Genomic DNA, 24,429 nt, shown 5'->3' with positions numbered 1-24,429 from the left:
ATTAGACTGAATTTAGAATCTAATGACAGAGAGTAGAGTTTCAGACTTCTTACCCTTCAGAGAATTCATGCTACTGCAAAACCTGTTATTCTATCAACTTTCTAAGTTTGTAAGCGCAATATTTAAAAATTGTCCTTGTTGTTGGCCCTTTCCCCCCACATTTCTTTATGGCTTTGTACAGATTTCTTGCTGTAAGAAGTTTAAGATGTATATATGGGAATCCAAGATTAACATCCATGCACCTGTCCTATGGACCCCACTGTTTGTAAGTCCCTCACATAGTGCAGTGGGTTTTGCTGCCTTGGGGCCTAATGCATATTCTGGGGCAGCCAGTATTTGGCAGAGAGTTCCTGTTGTCCCACATAGCTGTCAGTTGTCTGCTGCTATCCCTGTAGCCACGCCATTCCCTTACATACATGCAGCAATACCATACATATGCTACCACAGTCTACTACCCCATTCATTTGTTAAGAAGAGTGACTTACCTTGTGCCTGCAGCAATTGAGAGGACAGTACTTCAGGGCTTTCTCTGTCAGATGCACCCAGTACATTGCCCTGTACATGGTAAGGTACAGGTAGTGTGATGTGGCTGGTATCCTTTCTACTGTGTATGTGAGTTGGCGTGAGGTGTCAGTTCCTGGGTTCCTAGGTTGTCAGTGCATGTGGTATGTGTTGCCTCTTTACCAAGGCCAGGGTGTACTGGGTATGCCTACATCTGCCTACAGGGACAGGCTCATTGGGTTCCTCCTCCGAGTCCCCCATGTGCCTGTAAGGGAACCTTGGCAATGGTGGGGGGCTGGGTCTCCCTTCCCTCTGATGTTCCTCTTTACCAAGGCCAGGGTGTACTGGGTATGCCTACATCTGCCTACAGGGACAGGCTCATTGGGTTCCTCCTCCGAGTCCCCCATGTGCCTGTAAGGGAACCTTGGCAATGGTGGGGGGCTGGGTCTCCCTTCCCTCTGATGTTCCTGCCGCAGCTGTTTCTGCAAGATCATATTGTGTAGCATGGCACATACTATGAACATGTGTGCTCATGTGGCTGGAGAGTACTACAGGGCTCCATCAGATATGTCAAGGCCATGTCACCATGACTTGAGCAGCCCAAACACATGCTCTACGATGTTCATAGTCTGTGCATGTGCCTTATTATGGTGTTCTTCGGTAGGTGTGTGTGCATTTCTGATGGGTGTCCTCATGCACGGTTCCAGTGCATAGCCAGCATCCCCTACTAGATGGCCATTTGGTATGAGCCCCCTGGCAAATGCCTGGTACAGCTGTGATGCATGCCAGATGTGGGAGTCATGATAACTGCCAGGGCTGCCAGCACACACACTGATAATAATGCCCTGGGTATTGCACATGACCTGGCAGTTGGAGTGATACCCCTTGCTGGTAACGTAGACTCTACCCCTCTCACCGGGTGGTGCTTTGATGTGCACATGATTGCAGTCTATGGCACGCAGTACCTCTGGGTAGTGTGCTACACAGTGGAAGAGAAGGATATTGCTGGTCCTCTCCTCAGGGGTGCTGGGGAAATGTGCTCACTGGCATGTGTAAGCATGACATCCAAAAACTGGCGGAGTACCCTGGATGCAGATGCCTGTGAGGACCCCCATGATGTCCTCAGTAAGTCTTTGGAAAGTACCTGTAGTTAGTATACTTAAGGCTACACATAACATTGTTTCCACTGGGATGGGTGCCCCTCTGGTGGTTCTAGGTCTGAGGTGAGGGCGGCAGAGCTTGGTGAGTTCCTGTAGTATGTCCCTGTCCACCCTGTAATGATCTACTATCTCCAGCTCATGTAGCCCCTGAAAGGTTACCCTGGCCTGAACACACTTCTCCTCACTTTGGGCCTATTGTCAGTATCATCATCATCATCACTGATCTCAGCATGTAGTGCATACAGATGTAGCAGAGCAGCAGCACCCTCTATCATTTTGTCAGTTGAAATTCCCAAATGTGTACTCCAGTGGTGCAGAGTATGTGGGAAAAATCAGATTGAAGGCCATATGCATACTTTATACTGGTGTGCTGCAGATGCAGCCTGTGTGATTGGTTATGATACATTCCACCTTCCAGGTATTTCATTGAGGGGTTTGAATGGGCCGGTGTTCAATTTCTTCCACTGCTAAGCCCCACGGCGCTCTGTGCAAACCCGCTGTGGTAGTACAAACATTGCTCAGCAGTTTGGACCCTCCCCTGTACACAGGCAGACTAAGCTTTTCTTTAACCAGCTAAAACACGCACCGTGGGGCTAAGTATAGCTTAATAGCCTCAGACACGCACTCCTGCTTAGTTGAGCTCAAACAGGTGCCGCTAAGCTCTAATCCGCTTACACATGCCATGACACACACCTTTCTGATGTTAGTTATGGGTTCTGCCTACACCAACACAGTTCTAGCCCTATCATGGTTAGTACCTATGGACATGGTGGCCCTTTTTGCTGTTTAATAACCCTGGCTCATTTACATACACCTAATTGTGTATACCCTGGATACAGCACTACACCAGTGCCTATTTCCTTAGCTACCACTATAACCTGCCATTGTGTGACTCTGCATTCTGGACACTATAATGCAGTAACTTTGTGTAACTTTATAATTCATGTTTTACACTTGTGTTTTTTTTTTTTTTTTTTTTTTTTTTTGCAAAATAGCATGTTTACGCATTGCTGCATGCCACTTAAATGTGGCATATGTATTAAAAAAAAGTTTAATTTATGAAATATAGCATTAATTTTTCAACTCAGTGGCCATAGTTTTGGCCATTTGCATGGCTGCTGTGCAATGTACAAGCCTTTATTTGGGCTGTTACAGCCCCTGTTTAAATTTTGTACTTTGGTACATGGTTTGTAGCTGTGTACATTTTTCCTGCTGACACTGCACCTGCACGGGTACCTTTCTGCTTGCTGAATCAGTAAATCACCTCATTTGCATGTTTTTTACCAGCAGATGAGGTGATTTGCATTCCGCGGACACCTCTGTGTCTGCACAGTGTCCGCATTCTTGTGCACGCCCCCAGCCCTATTTCCTGGATTGCTCTGTGGCCATATTTCGTGTTCTGGTCACGTCACTACTACATGGAGAATTGCTCCTTGTAGGGTTTATTGAATTACCCCTTGAATCTGTGTGGAGAGTGTATTCACCCCATTTAACCATATGAGTTCTTTTAGATTGGAACAGAGCATATGAATAAGAAATATGAGTGTTTGATTTTGTTTGTTTTTGGTTGAGAGGAAGCATCTCATAAGAAGGCAGAATAGTGAAGCATTGCCTGAGGAACAAAATTATGTGGAAGATTTAAAGGAGGAATATGAGAAGGAGGCATTGGTAGCAACAGCTGGAAGAGGTAAAAGAGTTTTAAATTATGTTGGAGCAGATAGGGGATAAGGGAGGAAAGTGCTAAATGACTGAAATGCAGTGTTGAGATTTTACAGAGAAAAGTGTACAGTGTAAGCAATTTGTAATAAACATCATATGCCGTTAGCTGAATTATTTATTTCACAAAAAAAACTCGGTAAAAAAGTCTGTCCATGTGCCATTTAATACTTTTTTGTGAAACTTGTTCAGTTATGTGAGGCATTTGTTGAATTATTTCTTGAGGCTGTCATCTCTGCATTAATGGTATATGCCCTTCATCTTCATTTAGAGGAAGTTGTGCTGGATATTTAGGTGATAGTTATGCACTGCCTTGCTTCTCAGAACAGAAATAGGCTTCTGGAAGGGTCATTTAAAACACTTGAGAGGCAAGATATTTTGTAGTTCTTGGGTTTCACTGACCTAGAGTTATATTCATGTGGATATATGCTTGGGTTTCATGATGTAAAAAACTGACAATTAGGCATACCAGTGTGGGTTTTACTCCCCTTGCACCTTCTGAATTGGATACTAATGACAGTGGGAGATGCATGCTTGCCTTAAAAAGTAAAATAACACTTCTTGGAAGAACTTCTTGGGATTGCATGGTGAGTGAACTGATATGTGATGACTTTTATTGCATGTACTGTAGTTGTTAGTGCCTGACATAAGTATACTTACTTACGTTATCATCGATTAATCTGAAATAACTACTGTTGGAATTTAGGATAATGCATGTTCCTATTTACACTGCAAAATGCTTTTTGCATTACTTAAAATCAAATACCACAATATTTGTGAGTACATATCTACATCATGATTATAAGAGCAGATCCGATTCTTAATACCACATGTAATTATTATCAGAAGACAGCAATTAATTTGCATATAAGAGACTGAGTAAAAGGAATCGTTCAGTATATCAAGAAGAGGATCTGAAAGAAGAGAATTGCTAATTACATCTGTTTGCAGGTATCTCTGCAGTTTGTGAGCTGGTGTGATAAATCATGTAATGGAGTTCTGGGCTTGGGATGGTACAAGGGTTGAGCAGTACTAGAAAATGTTGTCTTAAAGGTTGGGAAGTTGATTATAACATACTGAGACAATGGACTAATGTAGCAAGTTCATAGGTTCAGTGCAGAGAAGAGAAAGGAATGTTGAATACAAATATATTAAACAATAATTTATGTGCAGTTCTACAGGAGATGCAGGGGTTCCCCATTTCAAGTTTATAAACAGCTTATTTTAGTGAATCTGTAATAGTGACAATCCCACAGACATGCAGGGAACTGGTTTGAGTGGGAGGGGAATGGAACAACTGCAAACCATTTGAGTTAATGCTCCAGAAATGCTTAAAAAGATGTTAGTGGTACCTTGTTGAAGAATGTCTTTTCCACCGGAATTTGCTCCAGCCGTCTCACTACCACAATGTTTTTTTATTTGTTATCCAGTGTTGTTTCTTTTGCTTTAGTGTCCACATCATGCTGTTTAACTTTTCTGCAACCTTCAGATTTTGTGATGGCATCAAAGGCTTCAGGGAATCCAGGTGTACCATATCCTCCAGATGCCCTTTCCCCGCATTTGTAGAGATCCCAGTCATATAACTGGATCAAGTTGGACTGACCAGATTGTTGCTATTTGAAGCCTTGCTGTTACCTGTCTTTCAAGGCTGTTAGCATTCAGGAATTCCGCTAACTTGCCCTGCAGAAGACTTTCATCACTTTTCTTGGAGTGAAAGTGAAACTAATGACTTTTAGTTACTTGGCTCATTCCTAAACTAACTTGTTTGCAAGGGTACCACTGTTGCTATTCTCCATTCCCAAGGTAGTCTGGTTTCCATGTAGAGTCTATGTAATCACTAAGCGTTACTGGCAATTCTCAGTTTTCAGGTTAAGTAACTTAACTAATTCAACTTATCTCCCCAAAACTCCTAGGAGTGGCTTTTCTACTCCTTCTGTGTTCATGCCCTTGTATATCTACTTGGTTGCATTCATTACCATCCCACTATAACTCGCTGCCACCCTGTGTTTCTATTCGGGTTCATATACTAAAGTGAACAATGCATTTCATGTTTTGTCTGTTTTCCACCTTCCTTATACTTTATGTTGTCGTCCCCCCCAAACGCACAGTTTTTTTTTTTGTAATACATGACTAGAGTCTGGCCATGTCTTCCTGCATTTCTGAGTAAATATAAAAACAACTACTTTTGCTCATATCTCACTTTATTTATACATATTTAGAATTGTTTTGTCCTTTCTGATAACCTTTTTTCTCTTGACAAAAAGATGGTGCATAAACCTTTGAAAATTGATTGCATCATATCAGTTTGTCAAGTAAAATTAAAACCATTCTAGTACAGTTGTGCTCCTTCTAGTTAGTAAGAAGAGGTGTTTAAAATGTACTTGTGATTATATCAATGTTTATCGTGTTTCTTGTCCGGTAGTTTTAATTATTTAATTTTGTTTTGCTTTAGGATGATTCAAAGCTCATTTATTGACATGGAAAACATGTTTGAACTGTTTAGAGAAGAACGGGAGGTGAGTTAACTTATCTTGAAGTAAATGGTTTTTACTCTTGCTTTGTCATTTGTAGAACTGACAGAGGTTATTTTTCAGTGTCTAATTGCAGATATCATGAGTAATATATGTAGTGGCCTTGACTTCTAAGACAGCTGCACACTGATCTCAGCTTATTTTCAGCTCTTCCAGTGTGAAACCAGAAACTGAGAAATAGCCTGTGGAATTGTCATTTTGGTTAAAATTCAGTTACTGGCTAGGAAGTCCACTGTCTGGATGCCAGCAAAGAAGAGCTTTAGAGAACCTGAAAGAAAATCAAGCTGCAGAGGTGAAGAGAAAGCACTGTCTGGGAAGAATCTTGCAGCTGTTCTTCAAAAAGCAGTTCAAACTTCAACTTTGGTACAAGAGATGGCTTCCAGTAATTTAAAGGAGGGAATAAATCAAATGAACTCAGAGGTGATTAAAATAACTCTGCTCAAATAACAAAAGGCTGTAAAAAATAGAAATTTAAATTAGCTACTCAGATCTGATAAAACTGCAAAATCAGAGGATGAAATGAAGAAAGGGCTGGCTGTGTAGGAGACTTCTCAAGAAGAGCCGTTTCAAAAAATGTTAGGTTTAGAAGGCAGAGCTAGTAGAGAAAACCTGAGATTTTCTGCTGCACCGAAGAAACTGGAAGGAACAGACTGTATTAATTATGAAAACACAAGCTACTGGGCATGTTCCACACCAGGATTTATTAGTTGAAATGGCGCATTGAGTGCATAATCCATATCTGGCCATGAGAAAGCAGCCAAGGCCCATATTAATAAAGGCAATCATACAAATAGGACGAGTTGATCATGATAAAACTTTGGCAGAAGGGAAGTGTTAAAAATTGGAGACAGCAGAGTATTTGTAGAAAATATTTGTTCACTGTACACTAGGCAGAAAAAACAAATTTATCCCAGCAATTAGTGAATGTCGAAAGACAGGTGTGAGATTCAAGCTGCTGTAGCCAGCTGTCTTCAGAATATTTTTTTTCTGGAGGATCAGACATTTTTTTGATGTAAAACAGGCTAAGGTGGAAATAATAATAATAAAAAAAAAAAAAAAAAAAGGTTTATCCAACAAAAAGTGAGCCAGCAAACAGAAAAGGACTGTGTCATTCTTCTGACAATCAAGCTCATGGAGAGACTTTGAAAGTGTCCCAAAGGAAAATGCTTTAGAGACAGGAAAAAAAAAGCACAGAATCAGGAGTACCTTGGACTTGAATTGGAGTCTGTTTTTAGAGAGATGGAGGTGAACAGGAAGAAGACCAGCAACACTGAAACTAATGACTACATGGGGTAATATAAAGCATTAATCACATTTGGGAAATATGGCTTTGCAAGAAAAAGTGGCTGAGAAAGACTGGACTTTTGTTGACTTTGTTACACTTGTGTGTGGACTGTAAACCACGTAGCCCACTTTATCATTAATGTTTGGAAGGACAATAAAAGAGAAAATATTTATTTGTCTGTTTGCTGGGAACGTATGTCTGAGTAATAATCATTTTCAGCAGCGACCCAGGGAGAAAAGCCCCATTTGTTTACATTGCATTATACTAAAATTATTGTAAAACAATTTTTGTTATTTGTGTAAAATACTTCATAATGTAAACTGCACGATATGTATAGTAAAACAGTTTTTGTGTGGAGTATAGTCAGTGGTATTTCAAATGTAGGTGATTTCTTCAATCACTGTTGTAGATGTAAAGATATTAAAATAAACTGGTATTTTTGGTTGTAATAAGTATAGGCTTTACAGTATAACAAGAAAGGCTGGACAAAAGCAAGTTTAATGTTAATATTCTGTGGTCTTGGGTTGCTGGGGTGTGGGTGGGGTGTAAAAGTGCATTCATTTTATTATATGTTGAGATATTTTCTCTTGTTTTTGCAAAGGTGAATGTCCAGGTTAATGCAGTTGACTTAGTGTTTTTTTTTTTTTTTTTTGTAAGCAAGTAGGCTTCCAAAATAAGACAGTAAAAAGCCATGAAAAATACCAAGCTTCTTAATACTGCGTTGCTATTAGCTTGTTTTTCCCCTCATGAGCTGATAGAACAGTGTTACTATATATAACAGCCAAAACCCAACAGGGTAAAACGAAGAATGACCAGCAATACAATTCAGACCACTGCAAAACGAATCCACGAAAAGCCAATGTGTTGTAGAAGAAACTTTAATCAAGACTTAGCGCTTTCACCAAACAAACTGTGGCATCATCAGAGTCAATAGTTCCGGTCCAAAGACAGCAGGTTTAAATAGTGTAGTAATTGAGTCAATAATTCAATAATTAGTTGAACCTGTCACAACCTTAAAACAAACACTACCACTAAATCAGTTCTTAATACCTGAAATGTAACACTATCATTCTACCCAGTCAAGAAATATTGTTAAAATTGTTAAAATTGTATAAAACATTAATATTGTTTATATGTTTACACAATACTAGTTATAAAAATATGAAATTTAATAAATAACAAAAAACATTGCAATAAATTAATATATGAATATACTCTTAACATCTACATTTATGGTAAGTGTACACAACTGTACTTTTTAAGTTAGGTAGTGCTTGTGGATGCAGTTTATTTGGGCAGTTTTCCTTTCTGGAGGGTTAAACTTCATTTTTGAAGATGTACATAGTTTTAAGTGTCTATTCTAAGTAAATAGGGAATGAGGTATTTTGAAAAGGCATAAAACTACATTAAAGATCAGCCTGCCAAGCAGTGTGTTCATCTTGCATGAGAGTTGGAAATGCACATTAAAAACTGACATGTTTAATAGGTTCATAGGTAGGTACAAGGCTATCGGTCCAGGGGCTTATACAAGCCCAGCCAAAAAGGTACCCTGGCTTTTGCCACCCAAGAAAATTATTTTCCTGTGCCACTGTTGAGCAGAGCCACAGAGGTGATCCCGGGGTGAATTTCCTACTTCCCATCCAATCATCAAGATTTTTCTTGAAGAGTGCTAATGAGAAGCTTTGTTTGATATAGATAGGTAGTTTATTCCAGAGTATGGGAAGTCTCTGGGACTGGAATCTATCCCTCTGGCATGTTCTGTTTATTGTGATGACAAGGTTTAGGTCCCTAGAGTGTGTAGCTCAGAGGGATTGGGATTTCTTTAAGTGGAGCATGTCCAACAGCTCTGGGTTTGACATAGCTTTGTATGTTAGGCAGAGATCACCTCTGAGTAGGTGATATGTGACGGAATAAAGCTGGAGTTTTTTGAGACTGTCAGCGTAGGGCATCTGTTTGATGCTGGTAATCCTCTTTGTGAGGTATTTCTGCAGCCTTTCCAGTTGTTGATGTCTTGTGAGGTACATACCAAAGGGGGTGTTGTATTCTATAATGGGTCTGAGTGATGAGTAGAGGGGAACAATGACCTCTCTTTTTCTGGATGAGAAACCTTTTGTGATGAGGTGTGCCACGTAGAAGGATTTCCTGACTACTGTGGCGATATGATTATCAAAGGAGAGACTACTGTCCACCTGTGTCCCAAGGTTTCTTATCACACTTTCGGTGTTAAGTATACTACCGCCTATGTTGTAGTTCATGGGTACAGAGTTTTTACCAAAGGGGATGACAATACACTTTTTGGCATTGAGCTTGAGGCCATGGCTTTAACACCACGCATCTGTCTCGGTGAGGCCCTTTTGTAGGATGTCCACATCGTTAGGAGTTTCGATTATGGCTCCTAGTTTGCAGTCATCTGTGAACTTCATTAGCCAAAGACCTTCTGTGTTAGCCTGTACTTCAGAGAAGTAGATACCAAACAGGAGAGGACCCAGGACTGAACCCTGTGGTACTCCACTTGTCACTGGTCTGAAGTCGGATTTGGAGTCTGCTACTTTCACAGTGTGGGTTCTATCAGTGAGCCAGTTGGCAACCCATCTTGTGCCATAAGGATTTATACCTAGTTTAGTGAGTTTATCTATAATTCCAGAGTGGGAGATGGTGTCAAAAGCCTTGGCAAGATCTAGATAGGCTGTGTGAACCACCTTACCCTTGTCTACGGCTTTGGTGACTGCTTCAAATAAGTCTATCAGGTTTAGGAGACATGATCTGCCTTTTACAAACCCAAACTTGGTGGGATCCAGAGTTTGGAGATTACCAATGTCTTTGTTTATAAGTTCCATGATGATACGTTCCATGGCCTTGCAGACCAGGCTCGTCAGGCTAATGGGGCGGTAGTTCACTGGGTCTGTGGTGGCTCCCCCCTTGTGGAGTGGGATAACCATTGCTGTGTGCCATTCAACAGGCACAAAGCTTGAGGTGAGGCTATGATTGAACATGGTACTTAGGTGGGATGCCAGTTCGTTCTGTAGTTCGTGTAGAACGCAGCCTGGGATGTTGTCTGGTCCCATGGATGCTGTGTTCTTGGCTTTGGAGATTGTGGTTTTTACCTGTGCAGCCGTGATTACAAGAACTTTGCATTCTTCTGGTATAGAGATGGGCTCTTCAGGGAGTGAGAGGGGGGGGTAAAGTTAGCACTGAACCTATCTGCCAGGATGTTGGCAATATCATTTGGGTTTGTATATTTAGTGCCATTGTGCTGTAACTCAGAGCAGATCTGAGTGTTGCCATTCAGATTCTTGACATAGCTATAGAATGCTTTGTGGTTGTCTTTAGAATCAGCGGCAATTTTGTTTTCGTAACAAGCATAGGAGGATTTTATCAGGGATCGCAGCTTCTTACTGAGGCTGACTAAGGAGCTCCTCCTCTTGTGGGATTTTACTCTCTTTTGCAAGAGTTTCTTCATTCTGTTGTACAGTTTGTTTATGGCAGGGGACCACCAGATTGGCTTCCTTTTTTTGGAGGAAAGCGTCTTGGTTCTGTTTGGGATAGCACGATCCATGCATTCATATAAGTGCTTATAAAGTGCAATTGTGTAGGATTCAGTAGTCGTAACTGTATTGTCCATCTGCATGGGTGTCATGAAGTTCACCACTTCTGTCTTAAGAAGCATGAAGTTGGCTTTGGAGAAATTTGTTGTTATGGTTTCCGTAATGGGGGGTGGAGGCAGGATGTGGATATCTAGGGTAATTATCTTATGGTTGGATTGGACCAATGAGGCATTGACTTCAGGTGTGGAACACCGGTCACTCATATTGGTAATGACTAGATCTAGGATATTGTTGCCCCTGGTGGGGGTGTGGATAAGTTGATCCAGGGCATTAGAGTTTATGAATTCCAGAATAATAGGTGGGAACAACTGCTTTTATGTCATAATAGCTATGCTGCCAATTTTATCTTGGAATGTAAATGGCCATGAAGGTATAGACAAATATGTAGATGTGTGCGTGTGTGTGTGTGTGTGTGTGTGTGTGTGTGTGTGTGTGTGTGTATATATCTATTGAATTTTATTAAAAAATGTAAAGTGCAAATAGCAGTGCTGCAGGGGACGCATTTGAAAAAAAAAATGAGCATGTGAATTTGACAGAGACAGAATGTCAGGATGGATATTCAGCAGAATATCCTGGACAAAGAAAAATGGCATGATTATACTAATTGCTAGGGTGGTTCCAATAGTGATAGAAGAGAGGGAAAAGACTATAATTTTACATTTGTGGTAGTACAGGTCTGTTGGCAAGGGAGGAAAGTTGCAGTAGCTTGAATTTATATTCCACCAAAAGCTAGTATTGAGCTTGAGAAGATTTTGGGAGAACTGTTTAGCTTTCAGCATTGAATATTACTTGTAGGTGGATAACTTGATAATTGGTATGGAATATGTGAATTCAGTATTTGTAAGTCTAGATAGAAATTGTATTTCACAGGAACATGTGCATTTAATTGAAAGTTTTGACACACATTCGATAACTATTTCAGATCATTGACTGATAAAATCTGAGATAAAAATATAGAGTGATGAAGCAAAAATGAGACACTGGTACTTTTAAAAATTGAATAGGTAGTGAAACTATTTGAGAGTTATTAGGTAAGATGGAAATATCTTAAGTTTACAGCTAATGAGCGGAATAAAATGAAATTGGAGTTTAAAAATAGGGGTGACGTGAAAGATAGAGATATGGTTAAGAAGTAATAAAAATTTAGAGGGGCTAACAAAGGTTAAAGTATTGCACAATAAGGGGAATCTCTCAGAAGAATTAGAGGCACGGATGCAAAGTGCTTAAGAGAAAGTAAGAGTATCTGGACAATATGCATAAGTTTAGATCAATTGCTGTTAAATAGCTGTTTTTTTAAGAGTAATGCAATGGGACCATTTGCATTCCCTGAAATAATATTAATTAGCAGGATATATGAAGGGTCAGAGGAAATCAATAAAGTGAGAGGATTCCAATTTGATAGCTGTTTGAAAGAGGAACCATGCAGTAGGGGTGTCCTATTTCCCCTTTAATTGCTTTATATGATGTGCATTTGCAGAGAGACAGAAATGCAAGGATATAATTAATATGGTAATCAAGAAAAGTCAATTTTATTTGCAGTGATATTCTTTTGTACCTGATAAATCCAGAAAAGGACAGTGTTGTGGAACATTTTGAGACAGTTTTAAGTCTTTTTGGGATATATAATTAATGAAGATAAAACAAAGACTAACCATAAGGTACTTACCCATATATGTATATGAATTACATACATGTTTATGGGGACACAATAAGATGAAGTATTTAGGAGTATTGATTAAAAAAAGCTTCTGTTATGGCAGCTAAGGATATGTAGAAGGAAACCAAACAAAAGAATATACAAACACTGGGAAACTAGAAGGTAATGTTTATGGCTATGGATAGTAAAATACAAGCAGAACATTTGCTTTTTAGTGCCCTTAATTTTATCTACAGGTCGGGCATATTTTTATCAACCAGAGGAAATGTAGACCATAATTAAAGAGTTGAAGGAATTTATCTGCCAGGGAAAGAAGACAAGAGTTAAGTGAAATAAGCTGTTACTTCCAATAGAACAATGGGGGGGGGGGGGGTTAGTATTACTTTATTTAAAGGGAGGCTTCAGAGCTACACAGTTAAGTTACCTAAAACATGCAGAAGGTTATAATTCAGAATGAAAAGGGATGATGAAGCAGAGGGGATCTTCACAAAATAGAGTGGGATTTTGGATACAGATCCTCGAGGAAGATAACTAAACAAAATACTGTATATGTAAAGTAGCAGAAAGTATTCTAAGAACTAAGCCAACATGAAAATGGAGAATAGGGGTACAGAAATAGGCAGAAAATGTAACTAGGGGTACAGAAATAGGCAATAGGGGGCTGAAATTAACTGGAGAAAAATGGTACAGGAACCAAGTTATTGTGAGCAAATAACTATAAATGTAAAGGTAGTAGAGTAGGATGAGGCCAAGAAGATGTTTTGCCTTGATATCCAACATTATGTAATGAAAGGGATGATGTCAATGGCATTTCTTCAATATCTAGATTTCTTGGCACGTAACACATGAAGTCAAGTTGGTGATCCTTCACATCTGATGGCAGTAGCAGTTTCAGGTAAAACTAGGAGTGGTCCTTTTCATCATGGCTGGAGGGGAGAGCTTCCTGGACAAGGTTTTGATGAAAACCTTTTCCCCTGTCAGTACGTCCTACGGGGAGATTTGATCTGGGTACTGTGGAGCTTTTATAATCCTGGGATATAGGTGTTGCAGAACAGAGAAGAGACACTTGCAGTAAAGAAGTACAGATTCGTCATCATTTTGCAACTCCAATATTTTAGACAAGGATGTAGCAGACATTCTTATAGATCTTCTCATGAGAATTTCAAGTGGAAAATAATTGCTAGTACTACTGTCTGCACTACATACACTAAATAATACTAAAGGTGGTGCCTCTGGCCATTTGAGACCAGTTTCTTTTAAAAAATTTAGCAAGTCTGGGTTGAAATGTCCGATTCAGTCTTTCAACATTTTCTGAAGCTTTGGAGTCTGTGCTGTCATTGATATTGCATATTTATTATTTATTTTTAAAACTTCCCTTGTACAACCTGACTTGACCCTCCATCTGACAGAGTCTAACAAGGGACACCAAATCTGGGTGTTACTTCCTCTAAAAAATTTCTTGACATCAGTCGTCATGTCATTTTTAGTGCAAGGGTAAGCTTCAACCCATCTGGAATACACATCAAGTCACAAAAACATATTTAAATTTTTGTGACTGCAAATGTTCGGTGAAATCCCACTTTATACAACCAGTACATTCCCACAGCTTTAAACAGGAACACTTTTTGATACATTGCACTCCAGACGTGTAATGTAACTGTTCACAAAATGCTAAATGACTTTGGAAATGTAAGGGGTATACCAGTCAGTCAAAATTTGTCTTAATACATTTTTCCCCAAATTAGAGGACAAATGCTAAATCCAAGCCAATTCATTTAGAAAGGAGTGTGGGGCTACTAGCCTCCCATCCATTTCTCACTACAGTGATCCTAGAGAGTGTCTGTAGGTGTCATGAATCCACCTTACCTTTTTGAAGTAATCAATTTGATTTTGAAAACGCAATTCCTGTAAACCAGTGTGTGTTAATTTCCAGAAGTTGCTGTTAAAATGAAGCTTGAACAGGATAAGATGATGCAATGTAACTTTCTGCCATAACTGCATGGTTCTCCTTCACCCACTATAGAAATTAAAGACGCAAGGTTAAGAGGTGGATATCTAATGACCTGCAAAGATAATTCATACATGAATAATCATATAGCAGACAAATATTGCATTTTGGTTCTTAGTAATACTGCTTCCACAGAATGCAAAACTTCCACAAAAGTCTCATGCCCGAGAATTAGTGCAGTTGCCATTTCTACTGTACACACCTTCACAGCCACTGCCCTTTGGCTGGGGGAGGTGTTGCTGCTACAGGATCAGGATTTTTGCTGAAAGTAGGCAGCAGGTTTAAAACTATTATTCCTACATTGTTTGGATAGTCCTAATACTACTTTATTTGTATTACAAAAAAACAGAAAAAAATCTGTTTGACTAATCAGGTGACCCAAGAGCAGGTGGGTTAGAACACAAGTTTTTAATTGGACAAAAAACTTGTTCATGGTATACCTGCCCCAGGGCAAGGGCCTCAGGATCGTCTTTCTTTAGTAAGTCTATTAACGGTTTTACTACTACTGCATACTTAGAGATCCATTTTGACAGGAACCTATCAGTGCCAAAAGACTTTTAACTGTTTAAAGTAGTAGGGTGTGGTGTAGCTTGAACTGCAGTAATACCTGAAGATGAGGTTTGCTGAGAGCCTTCTAAAATGAGATGTCCTATGTACGGAACTTGTGGTTTCCACAACTGTAGTTTTGCTTTATTAACCTTAAATCCAAGTACAGCTGGGTAAAAATCTGAAGTCAGAAGCAGATCATCTGCATACTGTATTAAGGTAGACCCACACGGAAACTGAATTTTATCTGATTGTTTTTTTTCAATTTCTCCAGAAAACAATGTAGGCGAGTCTTCATACCGTTGTCCGTGTATATTGTTAAAGATAAATACTGTCTGGGTGTATAGGAATAGAGAAGAAAGCAGAGGAAATGTATATAACTGAAACGGTAGTAGCTGTCAGTGGAATAAAACTTAGTATTGTAATGGGATTAGGCACTACCACAGCATTACCTGCCCTCAAGTCTTGTACAGACTGTAGGTATTCATGCTTCTTTTATTAACTGGGAAAGTAGCCGTATTACATGGGCTTTTAGTCAGGACAATTATTTATTGTTGAAGTGATGCAGAAATAACAGGTTCAATTTTTTTTCTTTGCCTTATTTGATAAGAGATGCTAAACTACCATGGGTAGGTGCTCATAAGGTTTTAAAATGACTCTTTCAGGTTATGCAACTTTTATGAGTCCTTCCTTGTTGTCATGGATAGTCCACAGCTGTGGAGGAATGGTTTTAAAGTCCCTCCAAATCCGCTCTAGTGCAGGTCTTTTCTGATCTAAGTACTGCAAAGAGCATGTTCTCATCTGTACAGATATCAGCTGAATACAGACCCAAAAGAGAGGATACATTCAGAGTATCTAGGGAAACTCCATCTGGAGTACAAAATACAGTGCATTGTAATTTACACAGTAAATCTCTAACCAAAAGATTTAAAAGGAAAGTGTCATCTAAAGTAAAAGCATATTGCTGTTTTATTGGACCTGTCTGAATGGGAATAGGTTTTGTCTTTGGATAATCCAAAGGAACCGCAGTGATCTTCATACACCAAACAGATTTTATGGAGAGTGGGAGTTCTGCTTTTGCAGAGGTGATCATGGATCAAGTTTCTCCTGTGTCAGCAAGAAAGGGAAGAGCAGAATTACGTACTGTAACTTTAACAAAGTGACCGTCTTGGTCCACTCGTACCAAAGGAAATAGCTGTCTCTCCTGTTTGTGGCTGTCCTGAAAATCATGCTGCCACGTTGGTGACTGCCAAGTGGCACTCCACATGGGAGGGTGTCTTTCTTGTTGCTTTGCTTGGACATTTGGTGGAGTGGTAGTCTGAAAAGAGGTCCAGTTGAAGGAATGGAATCTCATTATGTCAGTGTCTACTCTGACCAAAATTAAAGCATGAGTTGGTACATGACCAACCCTGCTGCGTTTGTGGTGAAGGGGGTAATAATTTTGCAGATATTGTCTTGGGGGACTTGCTGTGGAAAGACTCAATCTGCCTCTCCCTCCTTGATTTTTCCTCCCCTGCCCACTTTCACATGAAACAGTATTAAATTGCCAACGTTGGACATCTACTAGTTTCTTATGGTGTTTTTTCCTCTCTAAATATATTGTCTGTCAATATTGTGCTTTATTAACAATTTCTTGCAAACTTAAACTGGGCCAGTTGAGACAAACCTTAATCTATTCTTGTATTGGTGGTAATAAGCCTTCCGCAAATGCTGTTGACAACCCACTGGCTAACATTCCTTCTGTAGGTTCTGGATGTCCTGAAAAAGCTTTTTAAAGACATCTATCATGCATTGAAAATACAGATCAGTAGATTTATTCTGTTTCTGTATGATTGCTTAATTCTTGCCCAATTTAATTGAATAAGTACTTATTCATATTTAGGAGTACAGTTTATCTTGGGGTTGAGCACGCACAGAGCAATATTATGGCTAGAAAGTCTTTCAGGGTGGTTTTAAAGGACTTGTGGGAGGCCATTTACCTGATGGATATAGATAGAGAGTTCTACACCTTAGCAACATGGTTTGAGTACAGACATTTCCCAGCAAATTTGTTAGGCTTGTGAACAGACTGATGTTTTTGGTTCATAATGACCGAGTGGGAACATAGTTTTGTAGAATGGTATTTAGTACTGGACAACAGGATGGATGCCGGATAATTTTATAGATGGTAAGAAGCTGAGCGTATGTTAGTTGATGGAGTAGTTTCAACTAATTTAGGCCTTTTAATTCTATACAGTAAGGGATTCTGAAAGGTGTTCTTTCCTGCAAATTTATCCAGTTTATTATAGCATTGTTCAAGTTTTGCTTTTTGCAATGTCTGAAGGTTAGTAAAGATGGGAGTGCCATAAAGTACTGAGGGGAACAGGTATGTAGTGGGAAGTTTAGTTTTAGTTGCATTAGTGAGCAAGTTTTTTGTTCTGTAAAGCATCCGTAGTTTTTGATTTTTTTAATGCATTTTTACATATGCAAGTTGAAGTTAAGATTACCATCCACTATCATCCCTAATAATTTGCTGTGAGAAGCAACATAAGCGGTTGTATGATTATTAAGAGAAGATTTTATTTTATTTTTTTCATGAGAGAGGGATTTGGGAAGAAAAAGTAGTAGTTTTTCTTTTTTGGTTTGAGCGTGAGGTTGGTTAAAAAAACATGTTTTAGTGTCTGTTAAAGCTTCCTGAGTAATTTTTCAGAGAAATGCCAGGTTGTCTTGTGTGCAAATGAGTGTAGAGTCATCTGCATATTGCATTATGGAGGCCTGCGGTGTGGATGTGTGGAGTGTGTTAGTGAGAATATTAAAGCGGAATAGACCAAGGCTAGAGCCTTGTACACAGGTGATGACTGGGAGGTATGGAGAGAAGGCGAGTTGCCATTTTACTGATTAATATCTATTGAAGTAGAAACTTTTGAACCTGGGCTTGGGCTGAGATTGATCTAGTGTGGACATTTGAAGTAGAAGATTGCGGTGATAAACTTTCGAAGGCTTTAGACAAGTCTAGAAAAAAGGAGGAGACTAGTTTGCCGTAATCCCTAGTTTTATTGACAATCTGTAAAGGATAGAAGTGCGGTGCTAGTATTGTGGGAGGGACAGAAGCAGTGTTGTGTGGGAAAGAGGTGTTCTTCCTGCAGGACACAGTTTAACAATTGTTTTTGAATACAGTTTTAAGTATTTTGAAGGGAGGAGGGATTGCAGTCTAAAGTTAGTGATGCCTGTTGAATTTCCTCCTCTGTGTAAGAGGGATAATGTGTGAATTTTTTCCAGAAAGGGGGAATATGGGATTCCTGGCCTGCCCTATATTATAAGGATTGAGACAGGATAGGCAGTGCTGTTAGCTGCTATTATCAAGTACTTACTTGGAAGGGCATCAGTTGAAGTAGAGTATGGTTTGAGTTTGAGCAGTTTTATATATAATGTGGGCACATGTTTGAAGATGCGAGCAGATGTGATGATATGTGGTTGTTGGGCAGGGTTGATATTACATGTTGGGGAATCGTTGGTTAGGGAATGCTGTGCTATCTATGAAATAAGAATTGAATTTTATTGCAGTTTTGAGTGTTGAGTTATTGGTAGAGGAGTTGGGGATGAATTTTTGGCCGGGATGTAAGATTTCTTTCATGACTGACCAGAATTTTTTAGGGTTGTGTGTACTATTGTTGTAAATGCTGTTATAGTTTAGTTTTTGTGACATTAATTTGCTTTTTAATACAGTTGTGGAGCATTTTGAAGTTTTCGAGATGTTGCGGTGTTTTACATTTTTGCCATTCTTTCCACACTTTTTCTCTATCCTGCAGGTGCAAGTCTATTTAGGATATTTAGGAAAGTTGTGTTGAATTTCTTTACAGCATCATCTAAGGGAAATTTTTTTTAGGATGTTTACGTCCTAGTAATGAATATTTCTGGGGTAATCTTGGATAAGTTATGTGCTGTTTTAAAAACATGCTGTTTAAATGAATGTATGAGATGTCTGGTAATGTATAGACTGGGAGATGGTCACTGAGAGAGTATGACATTGTACCTGTGGTGGTGAATTTACTAGGATCTGATACTTGGATCCAGTCTAATAAGGAGTTTGATGTTTTGCTATAATGTGTTTGGCTGTTAATTAGTTGTGTGAAATCATATAAATTCATTCTGGATGTAGGAAAGTTAGAAGCTATGTCCATCCACTTGATGTTGACATCACCTACTAGTATTTTGTCTTGTGGAATTATTGATATCCAAAGTAGGATGTGATGTCATTGCCAGAAGGGATGTAAAGGACAGTAATACATATTTGTTTGTATTTACCAGGCTGTGGAATGGTGATTCATTGGGGGGGGATATATATATATATATATATATATATATATATATATATATATATATATATATATATATATAAGCTATCCCAACTGCTAAAGGAGACTCACAAAACAAAGCAGCAAATCCAGAAATAAGTATAAGTGAGTCAAACCACCACTGTCCAGCCAAATAAATGTCCAGAAGATATGTAAAACAGCAAACAGTTTATTGGAAACAGGTTACTGCTTCATCAGACCAAATACAAAATGAAAAAACAAAAAGGTACTATGGCCTTCCCTGAGGGCGTGGGACTGGTCTGTTCTTTTAGCAGATGAAAATGTAAGACTGGTGGTGGGAGATTATCCCTCCTTTACATTCAGGAATAACATGTCACTTAAAAGGCTTCTATGTTATGGCCCAAGGTCTGTATGTCCCACACCATCAGGGAAGATTGGTACCCTTCCCTGTTATAATTGTAAAGCTTGTTCTGGTATTTCTCCAGATCCCTGTTTTACACACCCTGTCACCGGACGTGTTTCTACACCTAGATTTGTGGCAACATGTAGAAGCAGGAACTTGGTTTATCTTGCTACATGCTGTTCCTGTAATGGTTTTTACATTGGTAAAACCACACGCCAGCTGAGGGAAGGAATTCTTGAGCATTTAGGAAACATATGCAAGCAGGTTATATCTAATGCCCTAGCCAATCATGTCTCATCTTATCCAGGCCATAGTACCTTTTTGTTTAGGGTTCTGCAAGTGCTGCATTCCAGCAGAAGAAGAGGTGATTTTAACACTGTTGAATTGTGTGAACTAAAGTGGATTATCTCTGAGGGCTTATGAACCTCCAGGCCTTAACAGTGGCACTTACTTCCCTTAAGCCTGCCTTATTAGGCAGAAGATGATTTTTGTTTTTTAATTGGTTCAGTTTTAATTGTTTCTTACTGAGTACTTTTTTAAAAATATGTGGTTTTTATTTTCATTTTGTATTTGGTCTGATGAAGCTGTAACCCCGTGAAAGCGCTAACCTTTTTCCAATAAACTGTTTGCCGTTTTACATATCTTCTGGACATTTATTTGGCTAGACCGTGGTGGTTTGACTCACTTATACTTATTTCTGGAATGGTGATTCATCACTGGGACAAATCAGAAATTCCTCAAGATTCCAAGAGCAGAATTATGTTATTTCTTATATTTACTTCATTGAATTGCACTTCTTTAATGCTTATTGTGCTATACAGCTAATCTACTACATTTTGCACTGTTATAAATCTATTTTTTACTGTTTCACTGCATTTGTGTACTGGCTTATACTGTTTTAACTGTATTTTCATTGCTAGATACTGTTTCATTACTCTAATTGCATTTTTACTGAATTACTAAAATGTAAACTGCTCTTTCATACTGAGACTTGTATTTTCTATTTGTGAGTGCTCTATGCTTTTCTGTGCATTTATTGTGAGGTTTCTGTGTTCTACTCAGGCAGCATAATCTGGATAGAGGCCTGCTGTTACCCAGGCCTGGTAGTTTTGTTTGTTGAGTTTCCTGTGTTTCTGGCAGCTAACTTCTACTGATTGTGTCTTGTCTTTTTTGTTATTGAGAGTAACAGGGTTTCCTGACCTTCTCTAGCACGAGTGATTGGTTGTAAGAGCAGGGGCTAGCAGACTGGGTAGTAATTCGAGCTTCTAGATTCTTCCATAGTTTCTGGTATATAAACCTTGTGTCTGCAGGGGACTGTGCTTGTATTTACCAGGCTGTGGAATGGTGATTCATCACGGGGGCAAAGCAGAAATTCCTTAAGATTCCTAGAGCAGAATAAGTTATTTCTTACATTTTTTTCATTGGATTGCACTTTAATGCTTAAAATTGTGGTATACTGTTAATCTACTACATTTTGCACTGTTACAAAGCTTTTTTTTACTATTTGACTGCATTTTTGTACTGTTTTATACTGTTTTAACTGTATTTTTCATAGCTAGATATTGTTTAATTACAAAAAATTGCATTTTTACTGAATTAACTGTAAACTGCTTTTTCATGCTGAGAGTTGTATTTTCTTTTTGTGATTGCTCTATCTGTGCTTTTCTGTGATGTTTCTGTGTTCTAGTCAGGTGTCATATAACTGATTTGTTTGCAGTTAAAAGCATTCTCTGGAGTCTCCTTACTCCTTTATCTGTTTAAAACTTTCATTTAGTGGCTAGAGCTAGTAGCTGTAATAGTTTCCCACCCGCTGTCCCTATTGGTGTCCTGTTCTTGTACTTGGTGGCTTTGCAGTTGCCTGCCCTTACTGTAAATTTGATCTGGGACACTCCTCCCAGTCTAATGTCATTAGCTCATTCTACCTAATAGAGAGAAAACATTTGAGAAGGCCAACCCACTTAGGTTCTTAACCTTGAATTATCTTCTGTTCCTGCTTTCTCCCTTTCCACTTTACTAAAAACAAATTGCTAGAATCTCCTTGTGTTCTGAGTGTGCTTCTCAGCTGATAAGTATATTTTTGGCACTTTTTAACTGTTCAGAGTTGAATAAAACAATAACTGAACTCAGTTCAGAATAAATTGCTTTTATTTAAACTGTATTTGCTCTATTGCTGAACACTCAAGTGTGCTAGCTTGCACTGCACTTGAATTTTTTAGTGCTATTTTAGCTGCTTTTCTATAGAATTTTTTAAGCTTGTTTCTTGCCTTTCCTGTAACTAGTCTAGCTCAGATAGAGATTTGCTGTATGCAGGACCGTCTGTGAGCCCCCCCCCAAGCTTTTCTGTGTTGGAGGGAAGCCTTCTAGCTTATCAGTGGGAGCGGTAAGCACTAGGTAGCCTATCTACCACAAAAGGAGTGGTTTCTGGCCCAGAAGTTGTAGTTATTGGCCGTTTGGGCAGTTTTTTAATCTCTTTCAACTTTTTGGTTTAAAAGCCAGCATTTGCACTGGTTTCCTGCCTTTCCTGTGACTAGTCTAGTCCAGATACAGACTTGCTGTATCCAGGACAGTTTGTAAGCTTTTGAGCAGTGTCAAAGTCTGCTGTTCAATTTTTCCCTTAGATCTGCTAGTCCTGTCCTCTCCTGCACTTTTACTAGCTTATTAGTCTAGCACTTTACTATACCAGATGACTTCTAGCAATTATTGTAGCACACAAAAGTGCTACCAGCACTAAACTTTCTACAAGGAAACAGCTTCAGTACTTATTATTAATGCCCACCCCTCCAGGAATGTCTAAAGGTCAGTCCTCTGTGCTTTCAGTTATAGGTTCATAGGTAGGTACTAGGCTATCTGCCTTAGGGCATTTATAAGCCTAGCCAGAATGTGTTGGCTTTCGCCTCCCTTTTAGACTAGATTCCTGAGCCTCTGTCCAACAGAGCCATAGAAGTGATCCCAGCAGCAAATTTACGATTTCCCATCCACTCATCAAGATTTCTCTTGAAGAGGGTCAGCGAGGGGCTCTGCCTCACATGGACTGGGATTCTATTCCAGAGCGCAGGAAGCCTTTGGGATATGAATCTATCCCTCCAGCATGTCTTATTTATTGTTGTGCTAAGGTTTAAATCCCAGGAGAGTGTAGCTCTAATGGATCTGGTTTTCTTGAGTTGGAGCATGTCAATTCCGGGTTAGACATGGCCTTGTATGTCAGGCAGAGATCACCTCTGTGTAGGTGGTAACCTGGTGAACTTGGGCATCCTGAGGAAATGTAGCAACTGCCGTATGTACACCGACAACCCTCTCCTCTTACCTCTCAACACTCATTTATGAGAGAGGCACTTGTAAATGCAAATTGGAAGCCACGCACTCTCCAGCCAAGACCAGAATAGCTGGTCAAGAGAAGTTCAACACTTGCACCACACGGAACACATAGCCCTACAGAACACACACCAGCACTGCCCTCACTTAAAAACACCAACCACACACCCACCTTCGTGGAGACTCTCAATAAAAATCTACCCAAACAGCAGAGACCTCCAAGGCAGAAACGTACTCGACCACCACAACACAACAGTAATCACGAGACACACAACTTTCCTAAACAGTGTGCCACTCAACTAAAGCCCCTAAGGCAAAACAGCATGCCCAACACACTAGTCATAGGTGACTCAATAGTTAGGCCCATTGATGGTCCTGCTCACTAGGTTGAATAAGGAGAAAGTAAGTCAGCGGCCTGTCAAGTGCCAGGATTTGCCGCTTAACGCATGCACTTGGGTACCTCAACAACAGGTACAAATATGACTCTATTATTGTACATGTGGGTGTGACTGGTCTGAGTTGTACCTCCCTGGACTACATGAAAAGAGACATGGAGGAGCTCTCAGATTATGTAGCCCAGACGGGTATGACCCTAGCCCTGAGCAGCCATCACCCAGAATGATACCACAGTACAAGCAGAAAATGATTGATTTCAACAATTGGCTAAGGTTCTGGTGTCATTCTAAGGGGATCCAGTATCTGTCTGCCTGGGATGACATGATTGACAGACCTCAATGCTTTACCAGAGATGGCCTGCATCTGTCACCCCTGGGCTTCTGGATACTGGCTAAGGCTCTTGCCACCCCTGTAGTGCCTTTTTTAGGCGGTGGTACAAAGACAAAATTACCACTGTAAAAGCTACAAACAAATGCAATCTGAGGGTCATGCTGTTCAGTGCTACAAGTCTAAATCTCAAAATGCACTCGCTCAAAGCACTCCTTAAAATGGAGAGCATCGACATTTGTGCTCTAACCGAAACCTGGTTCAAGGCAGCAGAAAGCACCCTCTGCACTAACAGGCTATAACTCATTCCACACCTTTCGGCCCCAGAACTTGCTCCAAAGGAGGTGGTGTTTCCATATTCATAAAGGATGCGCACACCTCCAGACTGGTAACCCAACATAACGCATCAGAGAGACTTCAGGTGCAACCACCCCCCACAGAAGTAGCCACCATGAAAAACTTCTCCAAAGCTAACTTTGGGCTCCTAAAAACAGAGGTGGCTAACTTCATGGCGCCAATGGAAATGGAGAATAGTTGCATGATCCCTGAATCATACACCGATGCACTGTACGAACACATGCACAAATGCATGGATCTCACCCTACCCAATAGAACCAGGACACTCTCCTCCAAAAAAAAAACGAAGCCAATCTGGTGGTCCCCTGCCATAAACAATCTCTACAACAG

At 39.7% G+C, this 24,429-nt stretch overlaps 1 protein-coding gene across 1 annotated transcript in view; it reads left to right on the top strand.

Moving 5' to 3' along the window:
• The window catches only part of ABCB6 (ATP binding cassette subfamily B member 6 (Langereis blood group)), a 1,916,984-nt gene that overhangs the window by 936,570 nt on the left and 955,985 nt on the right, over window positions 1-24,429 (top strand). Inside the window, exon 12 of the mRNA XM_044075230.1 lies at window positions 5,830-5,893. Coding sequence (XP_043931165.1) covers window positions 5,830-5,893 — 64 coding nt within the window. The remainder of the gene's footprint in view (window positions 1-5,829; window positions 5,894-24,429) is intronic.

Source organism: Protopterus annectens, chromosome 6.part0 (assembly GCF_019279795.1).
Source record: "Protopterus annectens isolate FY-2018-M chromosome 6.part0, PAN1.0, whole genome shotgun sequence".
NCBI classification, from domain to species: domain Eukaryota; kingdom Metazoa; phylum Chordata; order Ceratodontiformes; family Protopteridae; genus Protopterus; species Protopterus annectens.
Note: the sequence above shows the minus strand (reverse complement) of the source record. Positions and strands in the feature narration are given on the sequence as shown.